The sequence below is a fragment of the Macrotis lagotis genome, chromosome 5 (genome assembly GCF_037893015.1).
Source record: "Macrotis lagotis isolate mMagLag1 chromosome 5, bilby.v1.9.chrom.fasta, whole genome shotgun sequence".
Taxonomy (NCBI): domain Eukaryota; kingdom Metazoa; phylum Chordata; class Mammalia; order Peramelemorphia; family Peramelidae; genus Macrotis; species Macrotis lagotis.
The window spans coordinates 259,377,134-259,404,650 of record NC_133662.1 but is presented as its reverse complement, the minus strand read 5'-3'; the positions used below and the strand labels follow the sequence as shown (position 1 = coordinate 259,404,650).

Genomic DNA, 27,517 nt, shown 5'->3' with positions numbered 1-27,517 from the left:
AAAGAGAGAATGGGGTAGAAAGAGGGAGAGAGGGAGAAAAAGAGAGATAGGAAAGAGGAGAAAAGAGGAGAAAAAACGAGAGGCAGTGGGTAGGGGAGAGGGAGAAAGAGGGGAAGAGGGAAAAAGGAGGGAGGAAAGGATGGAGAATAAAAGAGACAGTGAAAGAAAGAGGAAGAAAGTTTGAGAGAGAATGAGAGGGAAAGAGATGGAGGAAGAAAGGGAAAGAGAAACAAGGAAGAAGAGAGAGAGGGAGAGATGGAGGAAAGGAAGGAGAATGAGGGAGGGAGAGGAAGAGGGAAGAAAGGTGGAGAGAGAAGGATAAAGGGAGAGAAAGAGGGGAAGCAAGAAAGAGGAAGAGAGATAAGGAGGGAAGGGAAGGAAAGAGAGAATAAAGAAGAGAGAAGAAATGAGGGGTAGAGAAGGGAAGGAGAGAGTTAGAGAGATAGAAACAGGAGGAAAATGAGAGAGTGAGAGAAGGAGAAAGAGAAAAAGTGAGATGGAGTGAAGGATGAAGAGAGGGAGGAGAGAAAGAGGAAGAATAAGAGACAATGAGATGGAAAAAGGGAGAGAGGGAGGGAAGGAAAAAGGAAGGAGGGAGAGAGGGGGAGGGAGAAGAGAGATGAATGGTGGAGAAATAGAGAAGAAGAGAAATGGAGGTGCGGAGAGAAGAGTACAGGTGGGGAATGCTGGGAGTGAGTCAAAGACAGAAAGACAGGGGGTGAGAAAGAAAGAGAAGGGGAGAAGAGAAAGGGTGGGGGCAGGAGTGAGGGAGGAAGAGGAAGAAAGGGAGCTAGAAGCTGGAGAGAAGAGAGAAAAGGAAGGGGGAGGAGAGAAGGAGAAAAGAGGGAGGGAGGGGGAAGAAGGAGAGGGGGATTGAGGCAGAGTGAGGGAAAGAAGAAAAAGGAAATGAGGAAGGAAATATAGAGAGAAAAGAAGGACGGAGTGAGGGGAGAAAAAGAGAGGAAGTGAAGGAGGAAATAAGGAGTAAGGGATGGAGGGGGAGATGGGGCAGAGGGACCAAAAGGGAGAGAAGGAGTGTATGGCGGGAAGGAGGGAGGGAGAGAGGGAGAGACAGAGGCAGAGAAAGAATATCAGAGGGGAGGGAAGAAGGAGAAAAGGAGAGGGGAGCTAGAGACAGGGATGGGGAGGGAGACACAAAGATGGAGTAAGGAGGAAAGGAAAGAGGACAAAAGGGAGAGGGAGAGGGAGGGAGAGATAGTATGAGGGAGAGGGAGAAAAGGATGGAGAGAGACTGAGGAGAGGGAGAGTTAAAGGGAGGGAGTGACAGTAAGAGGAATGTATGGCTGGAGAGAGGCGGTGACAAAAGGAGAGGGAGGGAGAGAAAGAGGGAGAAAAATAGAAAGGGGCAAAACAAGGAAAGCAAGAGAGGGGGGAGAGAGAGGTAAGAGATTGAAACTGAAAGGGGAGAGAGATGAAAGATAAGAAAGAGGGAGGGAAGGAATGAGGGGGAGAAAAAAGGTAAAGTGAGAGAGGGAGAAGAGGAAGGAAAAAGAGGGAAGAATAAAAGTCAGAGAGAAGGAGGGAAAGAAGACGAGAGGGGAAGAGGGTGAAAAGGAGAGGGGAAGAAATATTGAGGGAGGGAATGCGGGAAAGAAAGGAGAAGCAGAGAGGGAGATAGAGATAGAGAGGGAGAGAGAAGATAGAGTAAGGAGATAAGTGAGGCACAGAAGAAGAGAGCAAAGGGAAAGAAGGAGAGGAGAGAGAGAAAGGGAAAGGAGAGAAGAAAGAAAAGGGAAGAGGAGTGAAGAGAATGGGAGAGATGGAGAAGAGATAGGGAGGGAGACAGAGAGGGAAAGAGAGAAGGGGAGAGGGAGAGAGCAGGAGGAAGAAAAGGGAGAGAAAGAAATTAAGTAAAGGGGGGGGAAGGGTCAGAGATAGAAACCATGCAAGAGAGGAAAGGGAAAGGGGAAAAAGAGAATCAGAGGGAGAGAGTCAGAAAGGGGAGGAAGGGAATGAGGGAGCCAGAGCAGAGAGGAAGAGAGAGGAAAGGAAGAAAATAGGAATGAGTGAGGGAGGAAGGGGAGAGACACAGAAAGGGAGAGAGAGGGGCAAAAGAGAAAGAAGAATGGAGGGAAAAGGGGGGGAGAAGAAGGAGATAGGGAAAGAAAATAAGGAGAGTCGGAAATGAAGAGGAAAGAGGAAGAAAAGGAGAGATGGGGAAGAGAAAACAGAAAATGGGTTAGCAAGAAGAGAGAAAGAGAAGCAAGGGAAGGAAAGAGAGAAATGGATAGAGAAAGAGAGGGGAAGAGGGGAGGAGAGAGACAGAGAAGAGGGCAGGAAGAAAGGGGATAGAAGAGGGGTAAGAGGGAAAGAAGGAAGGAAGGAAGGAAAGATGGAAGGAGGGGAAGAGGGGAGAGGGAGGAAGAGAGAAGAGAGGGAGATGGAGGAAAGACCAGAGAGGGGGAAAAGAGGAAAGAGGAAAAAGGGGAGTCAAAGACAGCGAGGGAAGAAGAGAAAAGGAAGGAAGAAGAGAAATGGAGATTAGAAACAGAGAAGGAGAGGGAGGAGGGAGGGGAGAGAGAGGAAAGAGGAGAGAGAAAAAGAAAATGAAGGGGGGAAAAGATGGAGATAGGAAGGAAGAAAACATAGAGAGGGAGAGGTAGAGGGAAAGAGGGAAAAAGAAGGGAGAGAGTGGGGAATGAAAAAAAGGAAGGCAAAGAGAGAATGAGATAGGAGGAAGCAGTAAGAGAGAGGAAGGGAGAAAGAGAAAGTGAGGGAAGAGAAAAATGGAAAGAGGGAAGGGAAGGAATAAGAGGGAGGGATGAATGGAGAAAGAAAAAGAGACAGAAAGGGAGGAAGTGATACAGGGAGAGGGGGGAGCAAATGGATAGAGGAAAGAGGGAGGTAGGGAGAAAGGGAGGAAGGAAAGGAAGAGAAGGGGAGAGAAAGAGCAAAAAGAGACTGAGAGGAGGAGAAACAGAGAGAGGGATGGGGAGAGATAGAGAATGAAAGAAAAGGTCAAAGAGACAGAAACATGGAAGGAGAGAAGGAAGAGAAAGAAAAAAGAGAGGGGAGGGGGAAATGGAGGGAGTGAGGAAAGGAGGAAAGAAAGAAAGATTAAGGGAAGGAAGAAGAAAGGGATGGAGGTGGGGAAGTAAGATGAGAGAGGTAAGTAGGGAAAGGGATTCAGTACTGGAGAAAGGGAGAGATGGAAGAGGAGGGAAGGAGAGATGGGGAAAGAAAAGTAGAGAAGGAGGAAAAAAGAAAGAGGGAGGGAGAAAAAGAAAAAGGAAGATAGAGAAGGAAGGAGAGAGTGAGGAAAGAAGAGAGCTAAAGAGACAAATGGGGATAGGAATGGAAGTGAGTAAAGGAAGAAGGGGAACAGAAAAAGAGAATAGAGTGAGGGAAGGTGGAAGAAAGAGAAACTGAAGGAAGAATGGACTGAAAGAGAGATGCGGAGAAACAGAGAGAGATATGTAAAAGAGTAGGGGAAGGAGAGAGAGAGGAGGGAAGGGAGAAGGGAGAGAGAGAGAGAGAGGGTGGAGAGAGAGACAGAAAAGGGAAGTAGGGAGAACAAGGGAGGGAGGGAAGAAAGAAAAAGAAAAAGGAGACAGAAGGAAGGAGTGAGAGATAGAGAAAGAGAAAAAAGCAATGTAGGGAGAGAAAAAAGCCAGAGGTAGAGAGGGGAGATGGGGAGAAAAGCTCAGGATATACTGAGGAAAAAGTATGGAAAAGACATAGAGTCAGAGAGACAAAGATGGTGATTGAGAGAAGTAAAATGGGAAAGGGAGAAGGGAGAGCCAAAGAGACAAGGAGGGAGAGAAGGAAGAGGGCTGGAGAGAAAGAGACAAAGATCCAGATAAAAGGAGACAGTGAGGGAGGGAGACAAGGGAAGAGTAGGGAGAGGAGAGAGATGGAGAGTTCAAGACAGGGAGGGAGAGAGTCAGTGAGGGAGGAAGAGAGATAAAGAGAGGGAGAAGGAAGACTGAAGAGACAAACAGGGGGAAGGAGGAAGGAGGAAGACTGGGGAGGGAAAGACAATGAGGGAGGAGGGAGAAGAACAGAAGGGAGGGAGGGAGAAAAGGAGAAAACAGAGGGAGGGGGGAAGGGAGGGAAGAAAAGAGAAAGTTGGCGGGGTAGAAGGGAAAAGAGAGAGGAAGAAAACGAGGACTAACTGGGGAAGACAGGAGGGAAAGGGGGAAAGTGGAAGGAGAAAGAAAGGGGGAGGAAGAGAGGGAAAGGAAAAGGGGGAGAAACCAAGGGGGAAGGTGAGAGAGAGAAAAAGGAGACTGAGTGTTGAAGGGAAGAAGGGGGAAAGAGAAATAGAGGAAGAGGGAGAAAGAGTGGGAAGAGAGAAAAGAGAAAGAAGAGACAGGGAAGAGAGCATGAAGAAAGAGTGGAGGGAAGGGGAGAGGAGAGAAAGGAAGATGAAGTGAGATTGAGAAAGAAAGGAGAGGGAATGGGAGAAAAGAGGAAGGGAGGGACTAGAAGGAAGACAAGAGACATGGAGAAGAGGGAGGAGAGGTGAGTGGGATAGAAAATGAGAGGGAGAAAGAAGGGGGGTGGAGAAGGAAGAGAGAAGAGAGATGGGAGATAGTTGGGGGAGAGAGAGAGACAGAGGGAAGGGAGGAGGAAGTGAGGGGAGGAAACAGAAGAGAGAAGGAGGGAAAAGAATAGGGGAAGGGGAGGGGGAAGAGAGTGAGGGTAAAACATGGGAGAAAAGGTAGAGAGAAAGAGAGAGGAAGGAGGGATTGAAATAGGGAGATAGAGAATGGAGGTCCTGATGGAGAGAAGACAGAAAGAGAAGGGAGAATGATGTGGTAGAGAGACATGGGGAGAGAAAAAGAGAGAGAAGGAAATAGATGGGGAAGAGGAAGAGAGAAAAAGGAGAGAGGAAGGGTAGAGAGAAGAGAGAGGAAAGGGAAGGAGGGAAGGAGAAAAAGAAAGAAAGGGAATGAAAGAGAGAGTGGAGGGGCAGAGAGAGGGAGGACAGAGGAAGTAGGAAGGAAGGAAAGATTCAGGGAGCACAAAAAGAGTGAGAGATAAAAGGAGAGGCAGAGGGGAAGAAAGAGAGGAGAGAAAAAAGGAAGAGGGAGGCAGGGAGAGAGACAAAGTAAGAGATAGAGGGATAAAGATAACAGAATAGGGAAGGGGAGGGGAAGAATGAGAAGGGCAGAGGGAGAGGAGACAGAATAGGGTAGAGAATGAGAGGGAGGAAGGACTAGAAGGAGAGAGGGAAAGAGAGAAACAGGAGTGGGAAGGAATCATGAGGGGAGAAATTGAGAGGAGGAGAGGGAGATAGAGATAGAGATAGATGAGAGAGAGAGAGAGAGAGAGAGAGAGAGAGAGAGAGAGAGAGAGAGAGAGAGAGAGAGAGAGGAAAGAGGAATGTAAAGAGAGGGGGGGTAGAGAGGCGATAGAGAAAAAGAATGGAGCAGGAGAAAGTGAGAAGGAAAGGGAAAGGGGAGAAGGAAAGGGAAAGGGGATGGAGACAGAGGGGAGAGAAAGAGGAGAGAGAGAGAGGAGAATGAGGGAACAAGTGAGAAGAACCAAGGGGTGATGAAGAAGGAGAGGGAAAGAAGAAAAGGAGAGATAGAGAGAGGAGTAGGGAAAGAAGAAAGAAAGAGGAGAAAGGCTTAGAAGGACAGGCAGCGAAGAAAAGGGAGAAAAGAAAGAGAGGGGATGGGAGGAGAAAAAGAGGAAAGGGAAGAAAGACAGATGTAGAGACAGAAAAACAGACAGACAGTGAGGGAGGGAGGGAAAGAGGAGATAATTAAGGAGAGGGGGGGTAGAAGGGGAAGAGATAGGAGATAGAAGGAAAGAAAGAGAGAGGGGAAAGAAGGAAAGAGGAAAAGGAAGAGAGATAGAAAAGGGAAGAGAAAGAGGAGAGAGACAGATAAGATAGGAGTAGAGAAATGGAGTGATAGTGAGGGAAGGAAGAAAGAAGATGGAGATGGGGGGGGACTTGGAGAAGCAGAGAGAGAACCCTATTGCTAGTATCATAAATAAAAAAGGGGAACTCGCCACCAATGAGGAGGAAATTAAAGTAATAATTCAGAATTATTTTGCCCAACTCTATGCCAATAAATTTGACAATCTAAGCGAAATGGATGAATATTTATAAAAATAAGTTACTCAGGTTAAGTAAAGAGGAAATTAAAAACCTAAGCAACCCTATCTCAGAAAATGAAGTGGGGGGGGAGAGCAAAGTAGGGAAGAAGAGGAAGAATAGAGGAGTCAGAGGGAGGGGATGAGAGAAGGGGAAAGGAAGAGGATGAAAAGAGAAAAAGAAATGGGGGGGTGGGGACTGGAAAGAGAGAGAAAAGGTGAAGGAGAGAGGCAGAAAGGGTCAGAGAGTTGGGGAGAGAGGGAGAGAAGGGCAAAAGAAAAAGAGATGAGGAACAAAAGTAGGGATGGAGAAACAGTGAGGGAGGATAAAGAGAGATAAAGAGGGGCAGAGAGGGAGAGAAAGAATGATGTGGGAGAGAGAAGGATGGAGGGAGAGTGATGAGAGAGGGAAAGAAAGATAAAAGGAAGGGAAAAGGAAAAGGGGAAAGGAGGGAGGGAGAGAGAGGGAGAGGAAGGGAGACAAAAAATACAGAGGAAGTGAGGGAGTGAGGAAAAAGAGCTGAGTGAAGATTAAAAGGAAAGACAGGGAAAGGGGAAAAAGAAAAGGAAGAAAGAAGGATGAAGGAAAAGAAGAGAGGGGGGAAAAGGAAGAAAAATGTAAATAGGGGAAGGGGAAAGGGAAAGAGAGAGATGGGGAGGAAGAGAGGGAAGGAAGGATAAGGGAGCAAGGGAGCAGCTGTGAGGGAGAACAAAAAAGAGAGAATGAGGGAGAGGAAGTGAGAGAGAAATGGAAGTGAAAGGGAGGGGATAGATGGAGAAAGATAGAATCAAAGAGAAGGAGGGAGAGAAGAGAGGAACAGGGGAAAGGGTCACTGAAGGAGAGAGAAAGGGAGAGATGGAAGAGGAAATGAGAAGGAAGAAGGGATGGAGAAATAGAGATAGAGGGAGAGAGAAAGAGAAAGAGGAGAGTGGGTAGAGAGGGAAGAGAATGAGAAGGGGAGAGAAAGAAGAGAGGAAGTAGAGAGGAGTGAAAAAAGGAAGGAAGTGAGAGAGGGAGAGAGCAGGAGGGTGGGAGAGCTGGAGCAAAAGGGAGGGATGGAGAAAGATAAAAAGAAAGGAGGGTTAAAGAGAAGACAAAAGAAAGAAGGGAGAGAGGAAAGAGAGCAGATGGAGGGAGGGAAGGAGAGATGAGAAAAGTATTGAAGAAAGAAGAAAGGAAAGAAGGAGAGAGATCATGGAATAAGGAAAGGGAAAGAGAGAGGGCAGAGAGTGCGTGAGAGAAAGAGAGGGAGACAGGAAGGAAGTAAATGAGAGTAAGAGGTAGAGAAAGAAGGATGGAGTAAAAGAGAGACGTAGAAAGAGTGGAGGGGAGGAGAAGAAAGAGAAGGAAGAAGGGAAAGCAGAGATGAGAAACAACAAGGGAGTGAGAAGGAGTAAGGGAGAAAGAAGATTGGGGTGGAGAGAGAGAGGGAGGAAGAGACAATGTTAGAAGGAGAAAGGAGAGAGGAAGAGAGGGAGAGGGGGAAGAGGGAGAGATGGATAGAAAGAGAGGTGGAGAGGGAGAGTAAGGGGAGAGACTGAAAAGGAAGGAAGGAGGAGAGAAGGGATGGACAAAGTGGGGAAAGAAAAAGGAAAGAAAAAGAGAATGATAGGAGGGAGTAAATGAGAGGGAGGGAGAGAGAGAGGGGAGAGGAAAGAGAAGTAGTAAGGGAGAGAGAGAGGAGAGGAGAGAAGGAGGGAGGAAGGGAGTGAGAGACAGGTAATAAAAGAGAAGGAAGGAAGGAAGAAGGAGGAAAGACTTGCACTTTATTTTTCTTCCTTAAGGATACTCTCATCACATTCAACTGAGATCAGTGTAGACCATGGAAACAATGGAAAGACTGACAGACTGCCTTCTGTGGGGGGTGGGGGGAGGGAAGCGAGATTTAGGGAAAATTGAAAAATTCAAAAAAAAAGAAGAGAGGGAAGGAAGAGAGAGGAAGGGAGAGAAGAGAAAAGGGGAGAAAGGAAGGAGGGAAATAAAGGCAGAGAGGAGAAAAGAGAGGGAGAGAGCACTAGTGAGATAGAAAATGATAGTGAAAGAGAAAAAGAAAGGGAGAAAGTAATGCATTGAAAAGGAGGGATAAATAGAGAAAGAGGCAGAAAGGGAGTGAAGGGGGAAGACACTGAGGGAGAGGGAAGGAAGGAAGGAGGGGTAATAGGGAAAGCAAGAAGGAGAGGGAGGGAGAAAATAGAGGAAGAGATGGAGGAAGAAGGGAGAGAGGGAAGAGAGATCAAGAGGAAAGGAAAGGAGAAAAATGGAGAGAGGAAAAGTGATATAGAAGGAGGAGGGAGGGTTGGAAGGGAGGGATGGTTGCAGAGAAAGAAAAGGAGGGAATGAAGGAGAGAAGAGAGATAGAAAGGAGAGGAGAGGCGAGAAGGGAAAGGAAGGAAGAAGGGGAGATGGATTGAATTAGGAAAACAGAAGGTGGGAAGAAAGGAAGGAAAGAAGTAGAGGATGTTGAAAAGTGAGAGGGAGAAAGGGGGAGAGAGACAGAGAGGGAAGGAGAAAGAAAGGAGGAAGTGAGGGAGAGAACAGAGAAGGAATGGAGAATAAGGGGAAAGGGAGGAATAGAGGAAGAGGCAGAGGGGAGAGGAATGGAGGGAGGGAGAGAGAGATGGGGAGGGAGAGAGCAGAGAAAAGAGAAAGAGAAGGGAGAGAGGGGAAAGAGAAGAAAAGGGAGAAAATGGGGAGAGGAGAGAGGGAAGATTAGAAAGGCAAAGAGGGAGGGGGAAAGGGGAAGGAGAGAAGGTAGAAGGAACAGAGAAGAGAGGGGGAAAAGAGAGGGAGAGGATAAGTGAGAGAAAGAGAAGGGAGAACTGAGAAACAAAGAGAGGGAGAGAAGAATGGGGAGAGAGAAGGGGAGAAAGAGGAGGGAAGGGGAGAAAGAAGAGGGGGAGAGGTGGGGAGAAGGAAAGGGAGAAACAGAGAGGGAGGAAGGAGAAGGGAGAGAAAAATGAGGGGGAGAGAGTCAAAGACAGAGGAAGGGGGAGATAGACCCAGAAAGAGGGAGGGGAGGAGACAGCTGGAGTGAGAGAGAGAAGAGAGCTAGAGAAGAAGACAAAGAGCCAGAGAGGAGGAGGGAGGGTGAAGGGACAGAAAGAGAAGCCAGTCTGGAGGCAAAGAGAAAGGCTGGGGTAGCTGGCTCAGGTGGAGGTTCCTAGTGGTCCACGGAGCTCATGGAGGGAAAGTGCTCAGGCTGGAGACCAGGGCAAGAGATGGAGGTTTGGGAGTCAAAACCAGAGGCTCCTACATCTTAAAGCTTCAAGAGACTTAAGAAACCAATGAGCTCCTCCCCCTTCCCCCCCCATATTTTACAGGAAAAGAAACCGAGGCGCAGGGTGTTGAAAGCTGCTTTTGGCAGGCTGACAGGGAAGCCCTGGAGGGGTGGGGCGCTCTACCCATTGGAATCTTCTCTATGGAAATGATGAACAATCCCCTAATGCCAAGCACGTTCGATGCACAAGTGGGGAGGCCCAGGGAGGGTGGAGGCCAGAGTTGTTCGGCCTCCTTCTTGAGTCAGAGCTCCCAGCAGCTTCTGGGGCCCCCAGGGGCAGAGTTCCCCTCCCTTTAAAGCCTCTCCCAGTCTAGAAAGCCTCTAAGAGGAAGAAGCTGGTGGAGCAGGGCAGTAAGAACAGCCCCAAGGGAAGCGCTCCTGCCACTAGAATCTCAGGCTTCCTAAATGCAAACTGGAGAGAGAATTTCTTCCACACTGGGCCTGTCCCATCATGGGTCACTATCAGAAATTCAATGAGAATTTTGGGGGCAGTTGTGTGGACGCCACAGATGACCCAGACTCTGTGGCCAAATACTCAGCTCAAATTTTATACCAAGGTTCTGTGAACAACCCATTAAAAAAAGAAAAAAATGCAGACGTTGACACAGATTTTCCAGATCCCCCTCTCCCCTGCTCCAGTGTGGAAGGGCTAACTGGAAGACGACAAATGACTTGGGTGGGGGGGGAGCACAGCAGTGGCATAGAATCCTTAAATGACAAAAGGATGAAAGGCATGGGGATCATGGGGCCTTTACAAGTTACCCAAGACAACCCGGTCATTTTTCCAGACAAAGAAACTGAGACCTATGGAGGTTAAATCACTTAGCCTTGGTCACAGGGTAATAAGTGGCTACCTCTAAGGCCAATACTCTCCCCGTGGAGCTCTGCTGCTTTGACTGAGGGGGTGGGGGACATGGGGGGGCATGCAAGCAGAATGGCCTTACCTCCCACTGTAGGTGAGGGGGAATGTTCCGAATCTGCAGTTTCCTGCTCCTGTAGAGAAAAAAAACCAAGACTGTAACATCATCTCTGGGCCCCCAGGAGCTTCCATGCCCCCCCCACTTTGGAGAGGGCCTGGCCCCTAGCAGTCTACTGCTCTGGTGGATGTGCTGTGGAAGCAGCTGCTTATGTCTTCCAGCTTCTTTTCTTTTCACTTAACACTTAACACCCATTTCCTTCGACCTTCTGGACCAGGAGAAGCCGGCCCACTAAGCAGCACCTCTCTGCTGACGGCTTTTCAAATATACTCTGAACTCAGCACCTCACTTTCAAAGCTGTCCTATGGGACTATGACTCCTTCAACCCTCACTTCTGTTCTTGGTTCATTTTTGTAGGGTTAGAGAAATCCTAGGTTCCCCCTTCCCCTCCCCCACTGCCCTTTCAAGAACTGAACAAGTTTCACAATTGATCCCCCCCAAAAGAAAGAGAAACAGAGTTTTGAGCATTATTCTCCCCCCCCCCCCCCAATTTACAGGTAAAGGAATGGAAGATCTGAGAGATTAATTAACCTGTCCATAGATCTAAGACGGGTACATGTGAGGCAAGATTTGAACCCAGGTCTACCTGACCCTCAAGTTCAAGTTCACCTCTTTCCAATTGTTCCCCCCCCCCCACATTAACCATCAGGCACACCCTTCCATGTGTTCACCCAATAAGTCACCGGCCCCTTGGCGTTCACTGCAAGTATCCCATTGCAAACCCATGAGACAACACAGAAGATCATTTCCTGGAAGTGAGGTCTAAAAGAAGGCCCAGCCTGGACCCACACAAGCTTCTCCTCGGCTGCCAAAGCCTGGCTGGGGACTGAAACTGCCCATCAGTTCGGTCGCCATCGCCCGCCTACCCTGGGTCAGCAGCCACACTTTCCCAAATCCACTGGGGAGGCCTCACTCCAGGAGAGATGCCTGCACTGCAGACGAGAGAGACAGAGACAGAGACAGACAGAGACAGAGAGGAGAAGAGAGACAGAAGGAGAGGTGAGAAGAGAAAGATGGCAGGAGCGAGGGAGGGGAAGAGGAAAAGAGAAGAGAAAGGAAGAGAGAATGGGAAGGAAAACGGGAGGAGAGAGATGTCAAAAGGGAGATGGATGTTTTGAGCCAAATAATAAATGAATGAATGACTTCATTACCTGGATGGAGGACAGACCCCAAATCAATTTACTTCCAGAAGTCTGACTTTTCAAAAGCAGTGATGGGTCTTATTGCCTTGATTTGGCCTTGCTTCTTTCTAAGACACCAAACTGGTTTGGAAAAGAGCAGAGCTGGTAGGAAAGTAGCTGAAGCCAAGTTTCTCTGCTTCCAGCCCCTCCAGCTGAGGGATGTGGCCGCTCAGCAGCTCCCTTCTCTCCGCTTTCTGGCGACTGGGACCCCAAGCAGTCTCTTCTCCTGCATGTATTTAAGAAACCCCAGGATGGAGCCCCCCAATCCTTCATCTCCAGAGACCACATTCTGTCCACTAACCAAAGCATGTCAGGTAGAAGAGGCATAAACAAAGCTCATTTCCCCAAACAGCACAGACCTTTTATAACAATTCCATCATCAGTTCAGAAAATGAAGGACGCAAGGAGAGAAAGAAAGAACAATGACCTTGACAGTGACAAACAAATCCTGAAAGCAAATCCCAGCTCTGCCACGGTGGTACCTTAGGCTAGTCACTTAATTTCTGTGGGACTCAGTTTACCCCTTTACAAGGTCCCTTCCAGCCCAACATCTTCTGATCCTTCAAGGTAATTACACTTGATTTCAACATGTCAGAGGATTAAAGGGTCCCCCAGATCAGGGCTGGGGGGGCCATGAAGCCCTCTGGCCCAGCCCCTCTGGAAACCACCACCACAACATCTATCTGGATGGACAATGTTTGAGTAAGGCCCAGTGTGGCCATACCATCCCCAAAACCCCAATGAGGAAAAGGAAACAGCTTGATCTTGGGGGAAGCTATTGGGGCTTTTCTGGATCTGTGGGGATGATGAGACAAAAGAAAATAAAATTCGAGTCTCTCTCAACTTCTTTTTTGCCAAAAGGAGGAGAAAACAGTGAGAGAGAAAACTCTCTGCCAAGCATAGAAATGACCCACTGTTGAGCCTGGCCCAGCCCAGAGACTCTGGGCCGAATCATGGGTAGCCCAGGGCATGTCTTGGTAAGAAACAGGATTTTTTTTGCTGTACAGAACTTCCTTGGAAGCTTTTTTGTTAAATGAATTGTATTGATGAAATAATTCATTATTAATTACAGCATGCCAATTCCATGATTCAATAAGTCTCACTTGTGATCCATCCTGGCTGTAATGATCCCGGGTCAGTCACTTCCCTTCCTCAGGGACCTGGCCAGTGTGTTCTTCTAAGGTTCTAACTTGCCAAGATGGGGCTCACCCACTGTCACCCATGAGGAAAGGAAATTTGTTCACACAGAGTTCCTTCTCCCAATGAAACAACAGATTTAGGCTCATTTCATTCCAAGCTTCTGATGAGAAGAAGCCCCATGAAGGCTGGGATAGAGGGGTGGTTTCAGAGCTAGAAAAATCCTGTCTCCAGGCTTGACCCCTCAAAGCCTGCCCAAATTGTTGCAGAGAAGACCCTGATTCTCATTAGTGAAAGGAAACTCCTCACTGGAAGTGCTCCAGACTGATGAAATCCTGGGTCCAGGTCCCTAGGCTCTTCCTCAAACTCTCCCCACAGATTTAAAGCTGACAAAGGGAGGGGGGGGTCACAGAGTCTAAGCCCCTTTGAATTTGGGCTTTCAATCTAGTGCAGAATATTCCCGGAGGCCCAGCTCCCTCCACTAATACAGGTTAGCCCCTTCTCTGTCCTGTGAATTTCTAGAGAAGTGACTCAGCCAGGGTCCCACAGCCAGCAGGAGGCAGAGGCAGGCCAGCTCTCTCTCCCAGACCCCAGGATGCTCCCTTCTCCTTTATTTTCAAGATGACCACTCTGAGTTCAGGGAGTGAGCTGGTCACTAACTGCCTAAGGTGCCCACATTCTGTGTGGCAAAGCTGGAATGTCCACTTGGATCCTAGTCCCACACTCTTTCTATCATCCCAGCCCCCCCGGGGCACTCGGGCTAGGCCCTCAGACCCCTCGCTGATCCTCTTCCTTTCCTCTTCGCTCTGGCGGGTGAGCATGGGGAACGAGGCGCCAAGCTCCGGGACTTCGTCGAATAATGTTGGCCTTGGTTGGGGAACTGTGCGGTCCAATACTCCGTCATCTATGAGCAAATGCACACACCACAGCTCCCAATCCATCGGTCAGTATTTATCAAGCAGCTACTGGATGCGGAGTCCTTGTCCGGCGCTGGGGATGCAAAGAGAAGCGTGAAGCAGCGCCTGCACCTGCCCGCGGGAAGCTTACAGTGTTAGGGAAACAGCGTTGATAGACAGAGATACAAGACACATACATAGTAGACAGGAGGGAAGTGGGGTTGGAAGGAGGCGCTAGCTGCCGGGGCCTCAGGAGATGGCAGGCGAGCTGAGTTTTGCCAGAAACCAGAAAGAGAGGAAGAGCGAGGGTACTCTGGACGCAGAGACCACTCATAGGGCAGACTCTGGGGCTACAAACGGGCCCTGCCCTCAAGGAGCTTACATTCTGGGAGGAGCGCCTGGGCCAAGTCCTAAGAGGGGAGGCAAAGCAGGCTTCAGACACAGTCTGTGCAAAGGCGTGGAGGCGGGAGATGACATCATGCATAACATGATTCACTCTGGCCCGAGAGTCACAAGGTCTAGGTTCGAGACCCATCTCAGCCCTCTACCAGCTGTGTGACCGTGGCCAAGTCACTTGCCCTTCTCCGCGGGGAAAAGGAGGGGGTTGGGCCAGATGACCTCTGGAGTTCCTGCCAGCTCTGATATTCTAGTAGGCACCAAGAACCTCAGGATCTGGCAAGTGCCCCAGGGCGCCATCCCTGCTGGCTCCCTTGGCTCCCGCCTGGCCCGGGTGCACCTCGCCAGCGAGTGTTGCCTCCGGGGGCCACCAGCTGGCGCCACTTTAAAAAAAATTGGAAATGAATTCTAAGACAGAAAATGAAAACATTTTATAAATGTAGAGCTCAGAGGGAGCATTTCTAAATGCTTATCTGCCCCAATTTAAAAACAAAATTGTCAACAAGATAATGTAGTTGGGGGAAACCAAAGGGCTTGGCAGGAATACATGTGATTAAAAGGAGCCTTGCCTCTCTTGGTTGCCGTTCTCCTGGGAGAGTTCCCTCATTGACTTTCTCCGGTAGTTGCTTCAAGGAGGTTCTAACTAGTTAATGGTCGGGTTATCTGGGTACCAATGGACCCGACTCTACCCAGTCACTCAGCCAAGAGTGGCTATTGATTTAAGGTTGGGAAATAATGTTCTGCTGAGATTTGTCCTTAAAGTTATCAGCAACGACATCATACTAGTAAGAGGACCCCCTTCCTCAACTACCATGAACCAAACAAACCACCCAGTGCTCTCTAGATGGAGGAGACCCAAAACAGACAACTGTGTAGTGTAGCACCCAACTAAATAGTCACACGTGTACCCATGGGGCTACCCAGCCTGAAAGACTATGCTGGGGCAAGGCTCAAGAGCTATCCTGGGAGTCCATTCTGAATTCTCAGCAGATTATAGGGTCTAGAGGGCCCTCACAATGCCTGCTACCCGGGCACCCAGTGGGGAAACAAATCTCTGAGCAAATGGGAGTCCCTGAGGGATTCCATCCAATGGAGCCCAATGTGTTTCCCCCAGTAGTTGGCTCCCAGGTTCCACAGTCCCTAGCCAGAAGGGCATTTCATTAACTCAGAGGTGGAAGCATTTATCTATGCCCTTAATTAATTTTGAAATCCACCTCCTTCTGGACATAATAGGAGGTTGGAGGTACCACCCCAAGTGAGGACATGGACTGCTCAGGTGAACCTCTTGGCATCATCAAGGATATCTAAGGTCAATTCCTTACCCAAACCTTTCTTAAAATTCACAGAGACCAAGAGGCACAGGGATGATTAAGAGCAACACAACAAAACACAACAAAACACAACAATACAACACAACACATCTTTGTGGGGATGCAAAACAAAGGTATTAGAAAAGCTGGGATGACCAAGTCACTCCCTAAAGCTGCAGAACTCTGGGAAAATCCAAGTTTCTATGTGGAGGGAACTCATTCCCAGGATATAGGGATCATTTTGGACCAAGAACTGATTTCCTGTTGCCACTTTTATCCAGGTAGCACCATAATGTTAAAAAAAAAGGGGGGGGGGAGGGACTACAACTCAAGCAACAAAAAGACTTTAATCCCCCCCCAAATTAAGGGGCCACTGAGGCCAACTAGTCTAGTTCCCTCTTTTTTTAAAATAGGGAAACTGAGTTCCAGAGAACTTATTAAATGCTTGGGCCAAGGTCACACAAGTAATAAGGCTCAGAGGAGGGATTCGAACCCAGATACTCTTACTCCAAATCTCTTAACAAGAGGTACCAACTCAAGAGAGAAGGTTTCCAACACCATCTGCCCAGATGGCATAAGAAACATCTTCATACTGTAGCAATTTACAGGTCATTGTCTAAGGGAACTGCTGTTTAGGAAAAGTTGGTCTGTTTCACCACCCATAAGTCCCTTCCAGCTCTAGCCTTCTAAGAGCTTTTCTCAACACTCCCAGATAATCAAGAAAGTTGAGAAAGAGCTCAAATAAGCCCCAAAACAGTGAAGAATCATGCCCAAGACCATCAGCTGACCCAACCGAAGCCTCTGGGGAGATATAAAAATAACTGTCCACATCTGAATTCCCCCACTAGAAGTCGTTTACTGATCTCTCAACTTCCTTCCTTTGGTGACATTACCACCAAAGCATTATGGGCAAGGGGGAGAGAAGCCACAGAGACAGACAGAAGCAAAAACAGATAGGCATAGAGCAACAGAGAAAGAAATTAAATCCCTTGGCAAATTTCTCTACCTGGAGAAATAAATGGTCAGCAGGATTATCTAGGCAGACAACCCTCCATGGAGGCCTGTTGTCCTTCATTTCTAATCTCTGGGCCCTTTAAACCTACCAACAAATTTAAAATATCCCCTCTCTTCATATTAAAATTAATGGTCAAGCCAATATTGGGCAGACAATCAGAGACAATCATCAACAATCAGCAAGAGGAGAAAAAACAAACCAAACCAAACCAATCATTAGAAGCTCAGCAGAGAGACTTGTCCAAAAACTTAGCCATACATTATTAACAGAGTACAAAGCAATACAAGAAATTTCCACAGCTGTGAGTTTGTGTTTTTTTTTTTCCATACATTTCAAAACATACATAGAAAATGAAGTCCTTCAAAACTGTCACTGGCAGAGGCTAAACAGAGTATGCTAACAGCAGTGGTCTCTTCTATGAACAGATAACAAATCACAATACAACAAGAGGATATGGCACAGAAGATAAAGGGGGACCTGAGTTGAAGTCCCCACCCAACTACACACAGATCATATGACCCTGGACCAAGCATTTCATCTCCCCTCAGCCCCTAGACAACTCTCAGCAACAGTCAGGTTCAAAGCAGGTGTCCCTCTACATTAGCATAGCAAGTTTCCTCCTTGGGAATTGCCTTTATCCATAAAATCACAAGACCCATCCAAAAAATGACAATGCAGTAAGAGCTGACAGGCAGGTTTTTCAAGTTTACAAAGCACTTTACAAACAGTTCATTTCGTCCTCACAACACCCCTGTGAGGTAGGTGCTGTTGTGACTATCCCCATTTTACAGATGAGGAAAACTGAGGCTCAGAGAGGTTAAGTGACTTGCCCAGAGTTACAGAGCTCATAAGTGGCCAGAGGTGGGATTTGAACCCAGGTCCTCCTGATTCCAAGTCCAGTACTCTTCTCCTTAGGCAGTCAGGTAAAACCATGTTACCAGGAGCAGTCGGTTTTCTGGCGAGCTCAGCTGGCATCAAACAATGGATGTAACATTGTTACAGCTGGGAGGGCGGATGGAATTAGGGGGAGTTGGCTTAGGTTATCTTGATGAGACTACTGTTCAAGCACCGGGCAACATGGCAGAGGTAGTGAGGGTGGTGGGCGGTGTTGCCACCGCCAGCCAGAAAGACTTGGGTCCAAATCCTGCCTCGGCCACGTACCTGCCGTGTGACCCTGGACAAGTCACTTGACCTCTCGGTGCCCTGACTGTGTGACCCTGGACAAGTCACTTGACCTCTCAGTGCCCCAGCAGCTCTCCTAAGCCTGGTGGATGCAGAGCAGGGTGGCGATCTGCATTGGTAGAGGGAGTTTCCTTATTGGGAGTTCCCTATCCCAAAGAAATCACAGGAACAGTCCAAAAAGAAAATCCCCAGCACCCAGCACAGGACCTGGCGCATGGGCGGCGCTTACCTCGGTACGCTGGTCGCGCCGGCATCTCCTTCATCATAGAGCAGCTTCTTTCATCTGAAAAGGAAGAGAAGCCCACCTCCCCAAGAATGGGCTCATTCCTGAGTAGAAAAGGCTTTGAAACCCACAGACGCAAGAGAGATTTTAGGTCGTACGGTACAGATATCCCTTGGCATGTTGAGCTCACTACCAGCCATTGACTAAGAGCCCCCCATTTACAAGACTGAGCAGCTGTCTCCTCCCCACACCCCCCACACCCAGCCCAGACCCCTCCCTTGATTCTGGACAGGTAGGGCATCAGCACTGCCTACCTGTGGCCAAGGGAGCATCTGAGCTGCCCTAAGCCCCAAATAGACCAGAAAGATCAAGAGATTCACATCCCTGAGCTTCGGAGGGGTGCAACATGGCTCCTGGAAAGGTTCTTGGCAGGAGAAACACCACTCTAAGGGCCCCTGAAGCAGCAGTAGAGTTGAAGAGGCTGCTGGCTTCCCCGTGGGCTCAACCACTTCAAAGCCAAGGGAGTGATCATCTGACAAGAAGGCGGCATCAATACTTTGAATTGTAAGCAGTAAGTGACAAAAGCATAGCCAAAGGAAAAAGTCTTTTATGAATGAGAAATAACTTTTTTTAAGTCACTAGAGAAAAACAATCATCAGTGAGTTCCAAAGAGCCCAGAAACAAATCCTAATGTTGCCATTTTTTAAACCATTTTTTAAACTTAGGACAAATCACTTGACATCCCTAGGTTTCTATTTCCTCAACTGTAAAACGAAAAGGTAGGATTATAAGACTGCTAAGTTGCCTTCTTACTCTCAATATATGATTCTAAATCAATTTTTTTCCTTTTTCACATTAATATCAATGTAGGAAAAAACTCTCTATTTCCAATGAATTACAGAGTTACCAAAAAAAAGAGGCAAGAGACAGTCCTCACCCTCAAAGGAGCTTACAATCTAATGAAGGAGACAACACAGAAACATAAATATATAGATTTAGATATATAGATATACAAAGCAAGCTCTCTACAAGATAAATAGAAAATCATGAACAAAGAGAAAGCACCAGAGTGAAGAGAGCTGGTTCCAGTAAAAGAGGAAATTTGAAATGGGATTTAGGAAGCCAGCAGGTGTCAGCAGATTGAGCATAAGAGAAGAGCATCCTGGTCGGGGTAACTTAAGTGACAGTGCTGGCATTGGAACTCAGATCCTGCAACTTCCAACTCATTGCTCTTTCCACAATGTCCAGGATTACTGGTCCCATTTTATTGCTGCAGAGGTGAAAAGTTTGCCCAAGGTTCCAGGACTAGGAAGGGGAGAAGCCAGGATCAAATTTCATGTGTCTGGACTCCCAGTCCCACCCTGGGTTTATTTAGAAATGGCACAATTACTGTTTGTGGGCAAATCAAACCACTTTGGTGCTTAAAAACCCCCCACTAAGGGTTAAACATTGACCAAAATCTTGGGCCCAGGGCCCTGTGTTCCTAGGAAGTACCAAGGTCACTTCCAATTGGGCCTGCACCTTCACCAAGCTGGGCTTCACCATTAGGAATCGAAGGCCCCAACACCCACAGGACACCTCAGGAGAAGCACTGAGGGTCAGAGGGTGCCAGGCTCAGGCAGCGTTCCCCGCCCGCCCTCTCGCTGGCTTGCTGACCCACTCGCTCGCTCGTTGGCTCGCGGCCCATCGGTAGAAGCTCCTCACCAGGAAGGTCCAGGAAAACTGAGAAAGCCCTTCCTCACCACACCAAGTGAGGAGGCCCAGGAGCATCAACGCTGAGCGGAGTATACAGCACCTGGCACATAGTAAGCGCTTAATAAATCAATCAATAAACACTTATTAAGTGTCTACTACGTGCCAGCCACTGTGCTAAGAGCTGAGGATATAAAAGACAGGCCCTGCCCTCAGCAAGCTTACAATCTAACAAAGAGACAACAGGCAACAAACAGATATGTACAAAGCGAGTCAGATACAGGAAAGTAGCCAAGAAGTCCGTGGAAGAGGCCAGTCGGGCTAGGAGGAGGCCAGCAAGGTTCCTGTGGAGAAAGAGCTTTAGTTGGAAGGGCAAGGAAAGCAGGGAAGGCAGCAGGCGGAGCAGAGGAGGGAGACCAGGGAGGGCAGGCAGATGGAGCAGTGGGGTGATATGCCAGGGAAACCACTCTGATGGCTTAAGGGAGTTCATTGCTATTTTATTTTTTCTTACCATGTGAATGGGGATGAAAGATGGATTGGGGGGGATGCTGGAAGAAGCAATGCCTGCACCCTACAGACTTGGGGCAGTGGTAGAGGGACAAGGGGGAGTACTGGGAAGGTGTTGCAGAGGTGAAGTCAGCAGATATTGGAGGGGGGGGGGAGAGATATACTTAAGGGAGCTAAGATGAACCTGAGGGATTGGGAGGAGGGTAGTGCCCTCTACAGTAATAAGGAAGGTAGGAGAAAGGGTTAGGGAGAAAGAGAATGATTCTGTTTTAAACATGCTGATTTGGAGATGTGAGTCTGGAAGTTAGCCAATTAGGTGGGGCAGAACAATCAGCACAGAAATCCTAGTGACTTATCCCCACTGAATTAAGAAACTGAGGCTCCTGCCAAATTGCCTTACTTCAGCCAGGGTTTCATGGCTATCCTCAGTTTCCCCTTCTGTTAAATGGGTACCAAATGGGCTGGATGAGCTTTGAGTTCTGATTCAGTGCTGGTTTTGTTCTAGAATAATCTGATTAAGTGATTCAGAGGCAAGGTTTGAAATCAGAAAAATGGAGGGATTTTCCCATTGTGGCACAGTACTAAGTGGGGAAGAAAGCCTATTGCAACATCAGACAGCTTGGTTAAAATAACTTCTACAATAGAGAACAAGTTGCAAGGAAAGAATAAAGGAAATATGAAAGAGAAACTGGGAAAACCCCAAACTCCAAGATGCCAAGCCCAAGTTAGGGAGTTTGCTCTTTTGCCACAAGAGGGTGCACATGTCCCAAAAAATATGGCAGAAGCATAGAAAATTAGCCAAGTGCGAACTGCTCCTCACAGTGGATTCCTATCACTGGGGCAGAAGGGAGCTCAGAGTTCATCGAGTCCAGGTCCATTACTTTAGAGGTAAGGAAAATGAGGCACCCAGGGGGAGTCAGATCTATTTTTTTTTAGACCCAGAGCTGGAAGGGTTAGCTGAGATCATCTTTTCCAACCCTTTCATTTTGTCTCGAGGTCCAATGGAACAGGAATGATTTGCCCAACATCACCCAGGTAAAAAGTGACACAAGCAGGATTTGAAACCAGGTGCTGTGCCCTCTAAGCCAACATTCATTCCCCTGTGCCACATTTCCTTCCCCAAGAGGACATTCAGATCCAAAACTGAACAGGACTAAAAAGGTCATTGTCTTCCAGGTGAGGAAACTGAGGCACAAGAAGACTAAAGGAATTTATGTGGTGTGGTACTTTCCGTACCGTAATGAATTAGAATCCTGTTTTAGACACTAGCTAGCTATGTGACTTTGAGCAAGTCCTTTAATCTCTCTGGGCCTCAAAGTGAAGGCATTGCAATAGGTGCTCTTGAAGGTCCTTTCCAGCTCTAGATCTACAAACCCATGAGTAACCTGACTGAGGTCACGCAATCCCCTGATGCTTCTCCATTTCCCGAGTGGGTTCATCTCTGCCTCATTAACTCCTGCATGGCAATATTCATTCTCTTCTCAGTTCTCCATTCGCTGACTCTCTACCTGGTCCCACATTTACCTATGTACCTCTAGGAGCTTCCTTTACCTTTCCACTTCCCAATTCCCCAGAAATGAAGAATGAAGCACGGGCCTATGGCCTATGACAATTCTGAATTCCCACACTCAGCATGTCACTTTATACACAAAAGATACTTAAGAAACTTTTCTGAACAAATAAACTCTCTTGGGCTCCAACCAACCAATCCCTCAAAAAGCATTAAAAATATATATTGGTATTTTGGGGTTTTTGTTATCTTCATATAACCCTCTCCCCTTCCTTTACACACACAAAACAAAAATTTTAAGGGGGGGGAGTTCAACAAAGCTGAACAACAAGTTAACTAAGGCTGATAGTATCTCTCTCTCTCTCTCTCTCTCTCTCTCTCTCTCTCTCTCTCTCTTTTTAGTTTTTGCAAGGCAATGGGGTTAAGTGGCTTGCCCAAGGCCACATAGCTAGGTAATTATTAAGTGTCCAAGGCCGGATTTGAACCCGGGTACTCTTGACTCCAAGGCCAGTGCTTTATCCACTACACACCTAGCCGCCCCGATAGTATCTCTTATCCATTATTTAAAGAAAGTCTAGTCATTACGATCACACTGAATTGTTTCCTTTTGGGGAAGAAGGGACTTTTCGAATTTACTCAGTAGGACTATCGTGTCTTTGGTTTGTCTGGGTCTTCACATGTATTTTCCCCAATTCTTCCAGCATTAAAGAATGTCGTCACATTGGTACATGCAATATTTAGCCCCTTCCAAATCAATGGCTACCTACTGTATTTCCAGTCTTTAAATGAGCTACCTTTAGAGTACATTTGACTCAGAGGGGGGAAATCACAGGCCCCTGAAATATGGCAGGGCTAAGCTTCTGCATATTATTCCCTTTCTCTGTCAACCTTACCCCCAAAATTCCAACTTGTCCATGCCTAGATATACTCACTTCTCATCCTCACTTACTGGAATCCCATTTTCTTCAAGACTCAGGACAACCCCCCCCCCTACTGTTGCCAGACAATGTGCTAGGGATTGGAGGCCCCTCTCCTAGCCAGTGTTTGCCTGACAAATTACCTTGAATTCACCCTGTCTATGATACTCTGTGTCCAAGTCACTTCTAAAAAAATATCAAGTTTTTGAAGAAGGCTGGTTTTTTCTTGGGATGCCCAACACTCTTTTTCATTTTTTTTTACCAAACTTATGATTTCTCTGGCATATGGGACACCCAAGACCGATCCCCTCTGCTACCTATCACATACAATTTAATAACCGATCAATCACTCAACACTTACTGCGCACAAGCTCAGGTGCATCGGCAACACTCCCTCCTCTCAAGGAACTGACATTCGAAGTCAGGAGATAATCAAAGTCTTAGAAAGTTTTCTGGGCATCCTGAGGTATCCCAGGGCCCCACAGTGAGCATGGGTCAGAGGCAAGAATCATACTCTGCTTGCCTGGGCTTAGTTCCATGTTGGCTCACCTTTCCAAAGTCACAAAAATGCTTGTTGAGTTACTGATGGATCAAAGCTCAGGTCAGGTCCTCTTGGAGGGTATGAAGAACAAATGCCATACCTGGTCCCATAAGCAACTTTTCTGGGATGCAGCTAGGTGGCTGTCCCCAGATTCTAGGCTTCATAATGAAGCTATTCATGTATTTAGAGCAAGCCTCCAATACTTTCCAGAAATCAACAGATCAAGCATACGAGCTATGGATGGTTCCTAGAAAATGTGTGGCTAGGACTTTGAAGTTTCCTTGTATTCCTAAAAAAATATTCCAAAAGACTCCTCACAGGGATCTGAGGTTGACAGTAACAAACACATTTGTTCAGTTGCATCATCTCCCTTGACCATATGTGCACCAAACCAGGGTTCACCAACTAGTAATCATCGCTCAACCATTTGGAGGAGACCATCCAGTGGGGGTCACCACAGCAAAAGCAAAACAAGTCAAGGGCAGCATTCTTGGAAACTACAGAGCAGGGCAGATTTTTCTATAAGAAGAAAGTTCTATTTAGGGCTTGTTCCTGGCAAGAATTTGGCATCAAATAAAGAGAATGAGTAATAATTAGTCATTAGAGCCAAGATACAGAAATTACAAGCCTCTGGGATAAGTTAAAGTAGATAATTCATGTTCCAAAACCTGGGAAATGGACACAAGTGGGCTGTTCACAATTATCTCTCAAGAAGCACTTATTTTGTGGTAGGTCTCCAAAGAATGGAAGCTCCTGAGGGTAGACAGTTTGTCAAGATATCTCCAGGGAGGGCAACTAGGTGGCATAGTAGATAGGGCACTGACCCTGGAGTCAGGAGTACCTGAGTTCAAATCTGGCCTCAGACACTTATTAATTACCTAGCTGTGTGGCCTTGGGCAAGCCACTTAACCCCACTGTCTTGCAAAAAAATTAAAAAAAAAATATCTCCAGGGGTTAACAGTGTCTGGCCCATAGGAAGCACTTCAAGATACTCATTGACTTGACTAGGCCTGACCCACCATCTTCAGTGGGGCACAGCGAACTGACCATGGGACTCTTGGAGCCAGCTAAACCTGGGTTTGAGTCTCACCCCCTAGCACCAGCTAGGTATGTGACTCTGCTTATGTCACTTATAGCTCACCAGGAAAATGAGGAGTTTGGGCTCAGTGACCTCCAAGGTCTCATCTAGCTCTAAATCAATGACCCTATGATGAAATCATAGTAGAACATGCTTGCACTAGTGCAAAAGTGTTTAATACAACCCTTGCTGATTTTAATACAGCCCTTGCTGATTAATCACCTGTCAAAGGACCGATTTCAGAACTGCATTGGCTAAGCATGAAGCTGGAAATGATGGATACTACAGTTGCTATTCAGAAATGGAGTTAAGCCAGGGAACAAACTGGAAGCAGAGATTTACATTAGTTATTCAGAGATAAGCTAATCTGGCTGATATGTTGCACTCAGTCTAGTATGAAACCGGTTTAGCAATGGAAGTATCTGTTCAAAACCAAAGTTATATTCATTAAAACGTCTTTATGAATAGTTCCTGGTGGGGGGGGGGGTCACCATGTGGCAGATGTGAGGTACTATACTGAGTGACTGTTCCACATGCTGTGCCTTACAATCAAAACATCTTATCTTCTTCCTTAGTTGAAATACTCATCCTCAGACCTCACTAGCCCTGAGACCCTGGGCAAGTCACTTCACCCTGCATGCCTCAATTTTCTCATCTGTAAAATGAGCTAGAGAAGGAAATGACAAATCATTCCTGTATCTTTGCCAAGAAAATCCCAAGTGGATCACAGAGAACTGGACATTACTAAAAATGACTGACCAGCAACATCTTCCTCTGCCCCATAAAACATCCGGGTTTTTTTTGCCAGTAGAGTGCCTCGTTTTTGTCCACGTACCCCCAATTCCTAGAACATTGCCTGGCAACAGCAAACAATGTTTGCTGAAGGGCAATGGATTCGAAAACTCGGATCTTCCCAGGCCCTCTCCCTAACCCAAACAGATGACTTTGCTTTCTAGAACCTTCTCTTTCACTAAAGATCTGAGTCAAAACTACTAACTTACACAGAAAATGACAACTGCTAAAGAATGGATAAGGAAACTCACTGCCTAGCAACAAAATGACCATTTCTAACTGCATTCTGAAGCCAAAGTTTAATTTTAATTTCCCCCTGCATGTGGCCAAAAGTCTGCCCCCAAAGACTCCATAATATGATTAATTGAGGTGTTCTTTTGTATTCTGGAATTCCAATCCCAGATTCCATAACTGGGAGTGGATCAATCAGAGCCAGGAATCAGGGAGGTTTATCAGCCCAACTAGGGAGTCTGATGCAGGGAAACCATTTGAAAAGGATTATTTTCAAATGCCTGTCACAGACTGTAGGAGGTCAAAGCACAAGGGGGTTGTCTTCAGGTAATCTTTCTAGATGAAATGGACTTCCAAAGTATGAACAGCAAGTTTGGAGGTGTGGGAAGGGGGCTGGGATCCAATAGGACTGCCACTTAACCATCTCTGTAACTTTGATCAAGTCCCCTCAATTCAGCTCCTGAATTTCTTCTTCTTTAAAATGAGTTAGCATGGTAAAGTGAGGAAAGGGGTGGGCTTGGAAGTCAAGAGGACAAAGGTTGCCTGTTGCTTACTACCTATGTGACCCTGGGCAAATCCATTCACCTCTCCCACTCTCAGTTTCCCTATCTGTAAGATAATGGGTTGGATCCATTGGCTAGTTCTCAGGTCCCTTCCAACTCTTAAAGTGATTCTATCACTACTTCCCTGGGTATCAACAGTAACATAGATGAGACCATATGGCTTCTGAGGTCCCCTCTGGGCTGATTTAGTGAGAAAGACATGATTTCCATCAATGAGAATTTTCTTTTCAAAACTACCTCAAAACCGTATTGCACATGAGATGTCAGGCCATAAACCGTTTCACTAAAATTTCATCATCTAGGTCAGGGTTTTTTTTTGGGGGGGGGGGGAGATTCATCACATTTTCACTTTTATTTGGCAACTATCTTCAAAAAGAATTTTGGAAAATATCTTGGGTCAGGTTGTCCCCTGAAGCTGGAATATTCCCTTAGAATCAACAGCATCCTCCAAGATCAAACTCCATATCTTAAATGAAGTCCTTCCTCAACTTTCCAGCTATTAGGGACCTAACAAATTACTCTGAAATATTCAGACTCTTTAGAGCTAGGGCTGTATTTTTGTCTTTGAGTCCCCCACAATTAGTATAGAGCTTAGCACAGAGTAGGAGATACTTACTGAGTTAAGTGAACAAATACAGATTGTTTCTTTATCTGTGTATATGTGTTTGGTTTTTCTGTGGGAATGGAGTTAAGTGACTTGCCCAAGGTCATACAGCTAGTAAGTATCAAATGTCTGAAGTAAATTATAACTCAGGGCTTCCTGACTCCAGGACCAGAACATTGTTGCTGTTTACAATGGTGAGCATGACCTCAGTCCAACAGGCAAGAGCAAGAATGGCTAAGGAATCCCCTCACTCACAGGAACCATACTGGATGGTATACTTGGTTTTTTTTTATTGCCACAGATAATCTGCCCATTCCTCTGATGCAGCCTGGCTAGACAGACCAACCTTGGGTGGACTCTATGACCAGCCTGCCATCGTGGAGGCTCTGATTTCTGCTAAGTCACTGAAGCTCTCTGGGCCTCAGTATCCTCATTTAAAGTAAAAGTAAAAGGATCTTCTGAGGTAGCAGCTCTCCCAACTCTAGATCTAGGATCTTCTTGTCATTCCCTGCCCCCCCACTCCTGGGTCTAAATCTAGCAAGTCACTGAAGTCTTGAATCTGCTTCCTTGTGTCTCAAAGAAAGGTTCTGAAAGGGTCTAGTTCTGTGATCTGAGCCAGGGCTTTGACTTCTAAATTGCCTCTGCTATAAACGCCTCCTTCATCTATCACAAGTTTGTGCTGGTCCAAGCGGGAGCTCATCCACAGGACACACGTGCAGAAGCATGTTCCATAGGAAGAATGGTCAAGGAGCCCCATCCCGGGCAGCATCGTACATGCTGGCCAGTGCCCTCTGCCTTTTGCCGACATCACTGAGAATCAGGATTATTTGGGATACAGATCTGGCAAAGAGATGAGGACAGAAAATGCCAATGTCCCTGGTTAAAAATATGCAGCAGGGATTTCAAAACCTCAACTGGCCTCCTGATTCACCACCACCGGGGGGTGGTGACGCCCCTGTGGGCACATCTGCCAGAGGATATCTAGCCCTTGCCAAGCCATTACGCAATGCCCTGAAAAGCACTTGGTCACTTTCTGCTTCATTTTAAATCACACAGATCACACCCTTCAGCACATTTGTCTTCTGACCTTCAGTTCTTTAGAAGGTAAATAGAAATTTCTCAGAGAGTGAAGGTCAGGAGAATGGGAAACTTCATGTGGAAAGGGAGCTGACACTTGGGGGGCTGTCATGCTTAATGGCCTTCTGCCAAGTCAAGTGGGCTCTGAGGCCACTGGGGTGGGGATGAGGGGCCTGGGAGGTAGGAGAAGATACTCTGAAGACAGAGTCGGGGCCTAAAGTTGGGCTGAACCCAGGTTTGCTAGCATCTTCCCCAGGGCCCCACCCATTACGACTCATAGAATTCAGCCACAGGGAGGTTCAGTGCTCTGGTTTAGGAAAAAGAAATTTGGGGATCCCTGT

The 27,517-nt window shown here is 47.0% G+C and overlaps 1 protein-coding gene across 1 annotated transcript in view; it reads right to left on the bottom strand.

Annotated features, from left to right (window-relative positions):
- The window catches only part of IGF2BP2 (insulin like growth factor 2 mRNA binding protein 2), a 136,585-nt gene that overhangs the window by 37,659 nt on the left and 71,409 nt on the right, over nt 1-27,517 (bottom strand). The window contains exon 3 of the mRNA XM_074189561.1: nt 10,292-10,340. Coding sequence (XP_074045662.1) covers nt 10,292-10,340 — 49 coding nt within the window. The remainder of the gene's footprint in view (nt 1-10,291; nt 10,341-27,517) is intronic.